This window comes from Hetaerina americana, unplaced genomic scaffold (assembly GCF_022747635.1).
Source record: "Hetaerina americana unplaced genomic scaffold, ioHetAmer1.1.p SCAF_43, whole genome shotgun sequence".
Taxonomy (NCBI): Eukaryota; Metazoa; Arthropoda; class Insecta; order Odonata; family Calopterygidae; genus Hetaerina; species Hetaerina americana.
Genome location: NW_027287019.1, coordinates 1865649 through 1878306, shown reverse-complemented (window position 1 = coordinate 1878306; position 12658 = coordinate 1865649). Strand labels below are relative to the sequence as shown.

At 37.8% G+C, this 12658-nt stretch overlaps 1 protein-coding gene across 1 annotated transcript in view; it reads left to right on the top strand.

The window, feature by feature from the left end:
* The first annotated feature begins 437 nt into the window (after positions 1 to 437).
* LOC139692877 (uncharacterized) overlaps positions 438 to 12658 on the top strand; it is a 52090-nt gene continuing 39869 nt past the window's right edge. The window contains exons 1-4 of the mRNA XM_071591189.1: positions 438 to 779; positions 1201 to 2492; positions 2681 to 2755; positions 6280 to 6392. Coding sequence (XP_071447290.1) covers positions 722 to 779; positions 1201 to 2492; positions 2681 to 2755; positions 6280 to 6392 — 1538 coding nt within the window. The 5' untranslated portion in view covers positions 438 to 721. The remainder of the gene's footprint in view (positions 780 to 1200; positions 2493 to 2680; positions 2756 to 6279; positions 6393 to 12658) is intronic.

Below are 12658 nucleotides of genomic sequence, written 5' to 3'. Positions count from 1 at the left end.
TAACGCTGAAATGCTGTCACGATAAAAACTAGCCTTAAAGCACTGTTTGGTAAAAAACAAAGTACAAGTACTTAGACAATGTTTATAAAAACACAAGAATCAGAATCTTCATTTCGTTCCATCATTCAAGAAACTGTGATGTTCGGAAAAAACAACATGGTTGTTTTTTATTGTTGTTATCCTCAAACAATGTCAAGAATTCTACTCTCCTAGCAGGTCTCGAAAAAACGTGTGACGTCATAAGGTAGAGGTTCTAAATGTGCTCCAACTACATTGTAGTAGCGGTTTATGACCACTTCCCACGTTCTGATTGGTTAAAAGCTAGGGTTGGCCGCCATTATGTTACGATGACTCACATTCCGAGAGAACGAGGCTAGCGTATTATGGAGGCCCTACGTAGAGGCTAAGTTGGCCTGTTGTTTTTTTTTACTTTTAAATCGAAGATACGTCATGTAACGTAACGTGTAAGAATATGCTCAAAAGAGGATGGAGTATGAAAATCATTGTTTTCATAATTTGCCAAATAACTGTTAGGACATTGCTTCCTGCAAGTTATGATTTGGAATTTGATAAAAAAAGCGCCAAGAGACCTTAGCCCTGAGATTTCTCCAGCGTATTCCCAAGTCCTACATCCGCACAGCGTTTCGATGTTTCGATAGTCAGTTGTTCAATGCATCCAGCAAGTGAGTTAGGCGTTAATCTAACTTGAAATTAATAAATTATGGCGTTGTCTTCATCTGGCGCCAATTCTTCTCTCAGTAAAAAATCTGCAACTGCAGGTATGCTACTCAAGTCACCGAATAAACAATGGGAAAATGTGTCCTTGTTGCAAAATAACTCTCTTTACTTAACGTGTTGTTTACCTGTATGTCGTTTGAGACAACGTTGCACTCACTTCTTTATCCCTCAGTATTTATAATCCATAGTTTTATATCTCCAAGTGACTTTGTGGGATATAAATTTACTCCTCCTCGATCAATATTTATAAAATGTGCTTATATTGACACTTTCTGTTGCTGACATCGTGTAAGCATCGCTAATGTAGAAAATCTTTTGTATCGTCCTAATTCCCGGTGTTGATGGCTTGTTATGAATTATTTGTGAAATGCAATGTTGACCAAAATACTTTGTGCGATACGTAAGCCTCTGACCCTGTTTTGGTGATATTTGCGGTATTAACTCTTTAAATTTGTTTTTCAGGCACAAATGGTGTACAAGTCAAGCAAGAGTTGCCCGATGAGGCTGAAATTAGTGCATTGGCAGCAAAAATGGTGGAAGCCAACAAAACGAAATTGGCAGCAACTGCTGCTTCACGCAATAGCCACACAACAAATAACCATGTTATTCAGTCCGGGCAAACTAGCATTCAGAATTTCATGACAAAACAGACCCCTTTATCAAATAAGGATGCATCCAAGAAACCTTCGGAAAATTCAGAAAAGGAGACCCCAATCGATGAAGACAGTGCGAGGGGTAGATTTGGTTGGGAAACCTTTGGGAAGTGTTATATTCCATACATATTTAGGCGTGGTATTAAGTACGTTGCGGTGCGAATGGTGGAAATGAAGTTATTGAATAAATTTCTGGCGCATGTGCATCCTGACTTGTATAGCTGTACTTGCATAAGAAGTTATTTCATCACTGAATCCGAGACCAGACTCCTCAATGAAATAAATGTTAGGCATAGTGAAACGCAGTTTGGAAAAGAAAGTTTTACGTGTAAAGATTCGGTTGTTCTTCTTCAAGATGCTGTAGAATTTTACAATTTTCTCGAGGTGACATACAGTAAACTTTTGCTCCACAAAAATGATCCCAAGGATAAGTGTGGTTTTATTAGGATTAACGGAGAGGCTGTGGTGCCTTTTACCGTTAGGGATGGTGAAAAGTATGTTCCATTATTCTATTTCGAAGGTGAAACGGATAATTTAAAGTTAAAAGCCAAGCAGCTTGAAGGATGGGATCTTTCGTATTTAAAATTTTGTTGCAAAGTGCAAGGAATAAGAAACGAGTTATTTGCGAGTGATACTTGTTCTGTGATCAGTTTAAACGACATAAAAAGTTACTTTCCTGCGAGTACACTATTCCAAGACTACTGGCCTTCTAAAGTGATCAATCCGCTTATTCTTGACAACGTATCTACCGGTACAATGCAAGGTGCCTGGACTAAACAGCCAGGAGGTGCACCTACACCAATTGCGAAGCCCACTGTACCTTCAACGTTGCCCTCTCATCACCAGGTCTCCAAGTCATTGTTGTCCAGTGATTCTCAATTAAAAATGTTACCGTCTAACCCCCACGTATCCACACCATCACTTCATCAGCCTCAAATTCCTACTCCCACTACCGTTCACTCAGCTAACCGGATGAATGTTTGTCCAGTGCCAACTTCCAGTGCTTCTGCAATAAATGGTTGGTCTGGTCTAGTTGGTGGTCAGCCCACATATCAATCTACGAATCAGTCTATGAGATTGGGGTCTACCGCCATTCCTGGGGTAAGGAGGATGATTTAGAAATATTACATTCGTTGTTTCTTGTTACAAAGTGACTCACTACTATTCAGTTCATTCTATGCTAATTTATGGGTCAAAGAATTTGAATCATTAATGGTTTTAGTAATTTTAACTTCTGTTTAGTGTTTCCATTGTTATGTACTATTATAATTAAGTCATTCTACTCACAGTTAAATCCTGCTACCACTGCCTCAAATCGTCCGTACCAAAATATTAGGACAAGACCTGGACCTTACTATGCTCAGGTAAGTCCATTTTGCTCAATATAATTAGTTTATTTAATCTGATTTTTAAATATAAAGTGGTTCATTTTTGTCTACGGTATACATGTTGTTTGTCAAGGATGTTAAACAAAAATGAGCTCAATACCTACGTATATAAATATTTCCTGATGATGATGTGTACAAAGCATCAAATAATTGTATCCAATTATCCCCAAGCTAATTCTTAAAAGAGAATCACAAGATTTTTTACCCGAGGTATAAACTGTTAAAAACTGAAGTAAAGGTGATTGTCAGTGAATTCAGTGTGAGATTATGATATGTTGGAAAATAAATCTCTCCAGGGAAACTTTGATTGTAGAAATTGATATACTTTCCAACTGAAGTTTAATTTTGAATATCTATTTTTCCAATTTTGCTGTGGCGTTCTTTTGGCGAATTTGTGGGATTAGTTGTGGAATGTTGATTTTATGTTGTGCACCATCCCACTATGTCTAAGCTGACTTACTCAAAAAAACTGTTAGTATTTGATATTGATATAACTAGTGATAGTGCTTGAGTATATGCAATTAAAAATAATCATCTGGCATATTTTCAGGGTAAACTTTATGAGTAGTGAAAGAATCTTGTTAGTTTTGTAATGTTTCATTAAACTGAGAATGATTTTGACCCTCAGTTAAATAAAATTCTGTTTTACAATCCAAAGTTAAATCTCCGTTAAAAAGTTACTATTGCGCCATATCCGCAGTTTCTTTGGAATGAACACAAAGTGTTGAATATGGTCAAGATCTTAATTTAAAGATGATCAACTTTGAAATTGTTTATGAAATCTCACCTGTTGCCAGCGTCCATATTGAGTACATGATAACTGAGATTTAATTTGTATTGTAAATGCTGACCTTAAGGGCGATAAAGGAGACTACTTCATTGTCCTAATTGGAGCATGTGCGTATGCATAAAAAGTTTTGATTTGTCAATCAGGGGATGGAGATGGTGAGGTGGCTATCATACTGGCTTCCCACCCTAAGGACCCGGGTTCAAATCCTGGCGGTTTTGAATATTTTGCTGTGGTATCTCGATCCCTACTTGAGGTACTTTGTGGAGGGCACTTTGAGTGAGTATGCTGTCCATCAGATGGGACGTTAAGCTGTGGGCCCCTTGGCGCCTTTCGTAAAGAGCAGGCTGATGCCGACGCCAGGTTTCTCTCCACCCTTCAACCTTTCCTGCCATTCCCTAATAGTCTAAATGATCTCAGCTGTCGGTCGCCTCCCCTAAATACTACTACTATATGTCAATCATTCAAACCATATCTTAGATATTGTCAATCTTTTTGGAGGAAGTTACTTCTACTGGACATCCGGAACGATGTTTATCATTTTTGGACATAAGACCGCATTTAAACCCATTTACCCAGTTGTAAAGAGTCACAAACTCAGGAGCAGATGTGTCATGGACTTCATCTAACTCAGCTTTGATCTCTTTCAGTGTTAAGCCTTTCAAGTAGACGAGTTTGATCACTGCTCAAAACTTACTTTTTTCCATTTCTCAAAATAAACAAAAGTTTATTGCTTCAATCAACTGTGATAATGAAACCTTGTGATGGATACAGCTGAACTGATGATAGAAGTGTAGTTAGAAATGAGGCTCAATAATAGCAAACCATTTCTGATTCTATGAGTGCCTTCTCTTCAATTTGTAAGTAGTTATTGAATGACCTACATTCTGACTATTTACTCGCCAATTTCAACTTCAATGCCATTACTCTGTTGCTGACGGATATGGTTTTTATCATGCTCTATTCAAAATTTTTCCTGCATATCAATTTAACCTCTTTCATTGCCTCTTTTCATTTATGCCAGTGGAAACTCCTGATTGTTTTTCTCCTTCATTTTAATTGGCTCTGTCCTAAATTATGTACATAATGTCTCTTAATTTCTTTTATTAATTTTTCAAACACCCTTCTATTTTGTCTTCTAATATTCAAGTACATATTTTCAAGTTAGTCTGGCATTCTCCTTACTTCTATCTAACTCATAAATTACGCCCATATATGGAGGTTTGGTGCCTGCCTGGAAGTCAGGGTATGAGGGTATTACTCTGGATAGATATTTCTTTCCTGGAATTTTCTTATTCTTGGGAGTTAATTGTTCCATTTTGTGAGGTGACAACCAAGTGGTTCTTAGGTCAAGCAGGTGTTATTATTGAACTATTTTCCTGCAGAACTCTGGCTTTCTCCAAGTTGTCATTTTTTGTTCTTAAAGTCTAGTCACCTGGCCTCAATCCTATCTCTCAATTTCCTTGTTATCACATTCCAAACTCCCATCGCTGTCAAATATTTTGTTCCTGAGATACCTGCAATAATTTTCTCTAACTGTTTTTATACACTTTATTTCTTCCTCCCTATTATTACATTTTGACTGCATAATGACTAAGTTTGTTGAATCACTTCTTGCTTATGTTAATAATATTCTATCACTCAGGCTCTCTATATTTAGTATACTTCTGACTACCCTTTTTTTCAGTACTGCTACAACTCCATGTGGGCCTTTTTCCTTTCCAATCTAAATTATTCTATAATAATCACTCCAATAATCCCTGATATCCTACCATCTCACCTCACACGGCCCTGAAATATCTGCAAGGGTAAAAAATGAACTTTTTACCCACATAATGATGCAATTCCACAAAGTTAAACCTGAAATTGTTATGTTATAAAATATCAAGTTTCCCTTTCCCACTCTCAATATATATTTTCAAATATCTCTGTCCTCAACATTGTCCTAACATTCCAAGTCCCATTTTGGGAAAAATAGATTTATTGATCGTACTTGTACAAATGCATAAAATTCTTCAAAATACTCTCCCCCTGCATCAATACACTGCGGAGATGCGTCTGCCACGCCTGGAAGGCACCCTAGTCTCTCAGGAACGTTGTAACATGCTTTTGGATGTTTTCTACGGTTCCCCAATGCTTTCCTTTCAGCTCTCTCTTCAGTTGGGGAAACATTAAAAAGTTGCACAGAGCCAAGTCGGGATTGTCAGGGGGCAGGGGGCCTGGCAGTGGGTGGTGCTCTGGGCCAGGAAGTTGGTAACAATGAAGGACATGGGCCTGGTCGCTCCATTGTGATGTGTTGCTTAGTCGAAAAACATGCTTCACGCAGAGGCACATCTTTCTGCTCATACTGCTTGGAGCAAACTGACGACTGGCTGCGTCGGAAGGGCAAACCCCCCAACACATTTCCCCACCAGTTTCACCGCTCTGCCATGGATATTTGCATCGCAATAAAAGCATGCGCATTACTTTAATAATTGACTGTGTCTTTGCTGCTGCTATTTATTCTACTTTGCAAGGATATCGTTCGGTGACAACCATAGAAGTCTTGTCTCTCCCACTGTCAGGCTTAACATACAGTCCAGCCTGGGCCCGGTTCCATTGTCGACTGGATGTATATTCATATTTGTGTTCATAATAAAGTCTTTGGATAAATAATTTAGGTGTAACCATTATAATGACTGTTGATTAGTAATTCTCTTTTCTCAATGCGCAGGTGCCAATGACTGGCTCCGCTACTCTTCCTCCCTCACAACCAACCCTAAGCTCTTCGGTGGCATCTCATCCCCCTCCATTGATCCGTGGAACTGTTGCGCCTTCAAACATAGTGTGAGTGTGATTTTAAATACTTTTATGGGATATTTCATTGAATGGGAGTTAAAATGAAAAATGCAATCATAGTTGCATAGTTGTTTGTTATTAGGTTAAAAATTATATTCAATCATTTATAATTATTAATTACAGGTGATAAATATGGATGATTTTTTTTTTATTTTAGGCATTTTTGTGTTGTTAGTATCATTTAGAAAATTGCATTGTATTGTTGTGGGAAATAATTTTGTTGATTGTGCTAAGTTGTAATTGCTGTGTAAATTATTATAATAAATATTACACATTTCCATCTGTGTGGCTGATACATATCTGGTTAAAAAAAATTTTTAAAGTCATACATTGGTGGCAAAATAAATATTAATTCTCATGTAATTTCAAGCATGTCAATTTCTATCTAATGTCTACAGAAAATCAATTAGTTTAAATGCTGAGAATCAACCATATAAATCAGTGTAATGGACTCAATGTGATATAAATGCCAATACTGATATTTTTTCAGAAAATATAACTATATGTTCTTGGAAGTGAATGATACCTGCCATTATTGACAATTTTATTCAAATAATTAACCTACTTCACTGCTCTTGTGTAAAAGTTTCACTACAGGTATACTTAATAATCCACCCATTCAATGCAATCAATTTATCAATTCAGCAGTGCCAGTCACAATTTGAAAGTATAGTAGAGGGAAGCAAAGACTAAATTAATTTTATTGAGCTTCGGATTGAGCCTGCTGACTGTTCTAAACCGTAGCAAGAAATTTTATCTGCAAGTCTGCCAGAACTTGAAACTCCTACATCGATATTCTGGTGACTATGGGTCCCAGTTGGCCGGAGGGATTATCTGAGGAGGCTTGGTTTGAGAAGAAATTAGTGCAGTATCACAGTCTAGAGCAGGGTGAAGTGTTGATATAGGAGTTTCAACCTTTCTCTTGTAGAATTTCCAGAAACCTTGAAAATGCAGTGAGCATTGTGTGACTGGAAAATTCAGAAAATTATGGCAGTTTTGTGTTAAAATGAAGGAAATAATAATTAGACTGATATGTTTGGTGTGGGTGGTTTCAAGCTTGCCTTTGGATTTTCCTCTCTTGCACTGTGGCTGATTGAACTCAGCAGCACAGTGCTCGCTTCAGTGTTGCACATCATGTACACTTTAGACTCAAGCACTGTGTTCCCCTCTCCTCCTCCCCTCCAAAGGTCCACTGATCACCAATACTGCTTGGCAAAGGCCAGGGGTTGTTGGATGGTTTGCAAACCTGGCCCTGGTTAGTCGTTGCAGACTGCACCTCAATTGTTGAGGTCTGAATTGATCAAATATTCGATTAGCCTGATGGCTTTTCTGTTTTACGTCTGTCTTTTACTTTAGGTCAACAATTGTCCAATTTTTAAAATCTATATTGCATTTGTAATTAATTTTACTAATTCTATTTTTTATCAAATGTAGGTGGAAAAATATCTGTTGAACTCATAATGATTTCTTGTATACCTTTGAAACTACAGAAACCTTGAGTGTAATCTCTCTTTTACTCTTTATTCGGGCGAACAAAGCAAAAAGTGAAAACTTGATTAAATCTTCGAGAAAATAGGAGCGTTTCCCATTTTTTATCCCTGAAATAAAGTTATCCTTTGCACAATGGATTTCAGGGTTTTAACACTTTATGAAGAAATGTTTATGACATTTAACTTACAATTATAAATTATGCATAAAATGAAAGAGAAACTCAATCAGTTTTTTCTACAAGTGAGCACCATTTGTCGCACAGCACACATGGAACTGATGTGCGAGTTCTTCCCAAACCTTGATTAGTGTGTCAGGAGTAATTGTTGCAACGAATACTTCAATCCTGTTTCTTAAGTCGCGTAGGTCAGCTGGTAGTGGAGACGTATGCACATAATCCTTCATGAATCCCCAAAGGTAGAAATCATATGGTATGAGATCAGGTGAACGTGGAGACTATGCAAAACAACCTTGTCATCCAGCCCCTTGCGGCTAATCTGGTGGTTGGGTACAACGTTGTTTAATCAATTCCGAGAAACTATGGGAGATGCCGGGATTGTAACTTTTGATGGAGTCATCCACTAATATGTATTTCAATGCAACAATTTTAGAGTGTAAAAATTATATCGGACAAACCAGCCAAAAAGTTCAAGAACGGGTGAAGGAGCACCAAGCCTGCGTGAAGAACAAAAAGTCAACATCACATTTTGCAAAACATTTTTTGGTATATAACCACGGTAGGGACTTTAAATTTAAAATTTACAAGTAGAAAAGAAAGGACGTAGACTAGACGCTTCAGAGCAACTTAAAATTTTAAAAAGTGTATGCTCCAAAGAGAATATTGTTAATGACCTTTTGTACACCTCCCACTCCCCCCTCCTGAACTTACCACATCTTGATATCTGCGCCAATGAGGGTAAGAACCCCTCTACTTCCCCCACACCCTCCCTTGACCTCAAGAGATATGTAAAAGGTTTCTGTTTTTATGTCTATCAGTTCTGTCTTAAACTGGGCCACGGTAGTCTAGGGGTAAAGTGTTGAACTGCTGACTGGAGGACCTAGGTTCGATTGCCAGGCAAGCTCCTCTAGGCACCTGCAGCCCCACCCACAGGCTATGTAATTTTTCAGGTACCAGATCTTCTTGGGAAACCATAACTGGCACAGGGAAAGGAACTGGCCCCCCTACTCTGATGTGTGAATTTCACATGCCATCAGCCTTAGCACTGGGTGAACTCTACAATCACCTACCTAACTGACCTTCGGGTTGATTACTGTGTTTGTGGTTATTTGTCTTAATTTAGTCTGTGAAATTTTTCTGTCTTCCGTGTGCAATCTTCCCTACAGGTTTCCCTTCTATTATGTTTCTGACTAATTTAATGTGTCCCAGAGTGCATCCAATCCATCTAGTTCTTTACCACTGAGTTCTCCGTATTGTCCTTTCCTCTTTTGCTCTTCTATGCATATTTCCTGGTTCCTCACTTTGCCTGTCCATTTAATCTTCAGCAGTCTAGCCAGCGCCATGTTTCAAAGGCTTCTATTTACTCATTTTGCCTACTTTTCCAGTGTTCTATATCTCTGATCCCTGATCCGTAAAATGCAAAATGCCCCATGCAAAAGTTGTGGTGAAATGCTTCATTGTTTCCAACCTCAGGTTCTTTGAACCTAGTAGATGTCTCTTCTTCATAAATGCCTTATAAATCTTGAGCTATTATTCACTTGATGTTAGTTAAATTTCTTCCTCCCAAAGTAATACTGCTGCCCAAGTAGATGAAGCCATTTGCTTTTTTTCTCCTTGAATTGTGATATGTCTTCATTTTCTCGATGATTTAAGTTTTCTTCTTTTTGATTCTCACATTACATAGTGAATTTTATTTGGTAATCTACCGGTTAAGGTAGGTTTTTGGATGGAATTAGCTACTAAATAAAACATTTTTTGTCTCCTAACCGAACACAAAATCAAGCATCCTACTCTATAGCTCCTAAATAAATATTTTGTGACTCCTAGCAAAACACAACATCCTACTCTACATCAGGTCCCTCTTCATCTCTGAGTACCTTCTTCCTCCCTTCATCCCGTCCAACATCCCTATCCTGTTCCTTCCCTTTCCTCGTTTGCCCAGCTTTCTCCCCTCTATCACAGTCTTCAATATCCCACTGTCGGTCAATACCCCCTTCATCCTCTTTTCCTGCCTCCATTGGATTTCTCCCAACAAACCCCTGTCCTCGCCCACCATACCAAGTACTTCCTCATTTGTTTTCTTCTCTGTCCATTTCACCTTCTCCATTCTTCTCCACACCCACATTTCAAAAGCCTCCAGTCTACGTCTATGCTCCTGCTTCAATGACCACGTTTCCGCGCCGTACATAGCTACGCTCCATATCAAAGTTTTTACGAGTCTTTTCTTAACATCCTTACTCAACGTCCCTGTCGTCAACTCCCTCCTCCTTGTGAAAGCCTCTTTGCCTAGCGCAATTCTTCTCCTTACGTCCCTACTACTTTGACCGTGTTGGTCCAAAACACTACTGAGATACGTAAACTGTTCTGCCTGCTCTAGTTTTTGCCCTCCTATTTTAATGTTTGGCTTAGCCGTTTTCTCTCTAGAAAATCGCATAACCTTTGTTTTATTAATATTGATTCTCATCCCATACCTGTAGCACTGAATTTCCAATTCACTCAGCAATGCTTGCAACCCCTTGGCTGACTGACAAACTAAAGCTGAAAACTCATAATACAAGCATAATCTGTTTCGCGATCTTTCTCATGTAGCAAAATACTCGTCTGCTTGTGAATTTTCCCTTGGGGGCATTTTTAAAAGTGTGAGCAAGATAATATTAAACTTAGCAAAAAAAATTTAAATTATACCTGAACACAATTTTGGAAAAATGTGTGATCACTAGCAACACTGAGATGCTGGCGGAACAAGTGCTAAACAAACTGCAGGAGCATGGGCACAATAATTCTGGGAATTCCTCTCTCCTCATCAATCGTTATGAGAAAAGTCACATGTTAAAGAATTCTTATTTGAGAACGATATTTTTCTCATCATGCGAATCATTTGCTATGTGAGGTGCTCATTAAGTGAGGCACCACTGTATTTCTATTCATGAGAGTACTGATTGATACACTTAAAAAATTATATTCCATTTATTGTTTTTCAAACCACCGAGTGTAACCACACTGACAATTGTCGTTGAACGTAATTCTTTATAATACCTAAAATATTACTCATATTTACAATAAAATAATGGTACTTTCATTTCGCCAGATCTTATATACTTTAGGAATTAGTAACTGTGGTTGAAGATTTTGGCATGTGCAGAAACAAAAAGGCCAGAGACACTTAACTATTTACATGGAAGCTAAAATAACTGAATATATTTTTACTACAATTATATAAGCCACCATTCGTAGAAACTTTGCAAAACAATCTGTTAAATTAGAGAAACCATGGATAGGGATCAACAATGTGTATAAAAGAAAATCGTATATCGTGTTAGTTACACCATTTATAACTTGAACGGCTGAACCGATTTTCATGATGTTTGGTTTTTTCAATATGAATCATTCCAGAATAGCAGAATAACCATTAAAATATCGTATCGTCCATTTCAATTATATTTGGTTTTTTGGATTCATATCCCAGAATAGCAGAATAACCATTAAAAGTATCATATCGTTATATCGTATCGTGAAATATCTAATCATATCACTTCATTGAAGAAATTTCAACGTTGGAAGCGAGGTGGTACAGTTCCTTGTGATTCGGATGTTCATTCTACTGATGCTCTTCTTTTGCATCATTCGTCTCGGAATGTAAACTAAATTGGTTGTGATGGTTTGTGGGAAAAGAAATTCCACGACAGTGGCTGACCACAACCCCTCAACCAGAATAACATTTTGTAGTAGTTGGTGGGAATATTACTTCCTTGCCAGTGACCCACTACAGACAAAAACACCTAAACCCAAAGTGGAATCCTTCACCAGGTTACGAAGATTCCATTAAGGATACCTGGGTTTGTGAACACATTAAAAGTATCGTATCGTAAAATATCGTATCATTTCATTGTAAAATTTCAGCATCGGAAGCAGGGCGATGCTGTTCTCCATTAAAATATCGTTAAAGTATCATATTGTAAAATATCGTATCGTTTCATCGAAGAAATTTTAACGTCGGAAGAAAGGTGATGCGCTTCCTGTCATTTTGGACTCGGCAATGGCTGAAGCAACTATTTCTGCATCTCCAAGTGAGATACGCACATTATTTGCTATTATCCATTCGACATGCTTCCCATCCAATCCACATGACCTTTCTGAAGACATTTTACATCAAATTCGTGTAAGTTCAAGAAATCTTGGTATGGAGGAAAATGAGGAGATGCATAACCAGGCTTTGCTGTTGATTGAAGACATGTGTTACCTCTTGAGGGGCAGTTAATTAGTGAAGTTAGAATGGCTGTACTGATTTCAATGATATTTGGTTTTTTGGATTCGTCTCAGCACAGAATAACTATTAAAATATCAAAAAAGTATCGTATCATATTATCGTATCAATGATTTGTTTTGTTTTTAGCAATTTAATGACTGAGCTTCGTTAACAACATTAAAAACATTAAGAGAATTGTTGAGAATTCAACTCGAGTAAATTCGAGCGAAGCCCAGCTTGAGTTGACACATCACTATAGTGTCTGTTAACAAATCACAGACAACAAGCAAACATTTTGGTTACCGGTCAATTTATTTGCTTATTATTATGCCGTGACGCAGA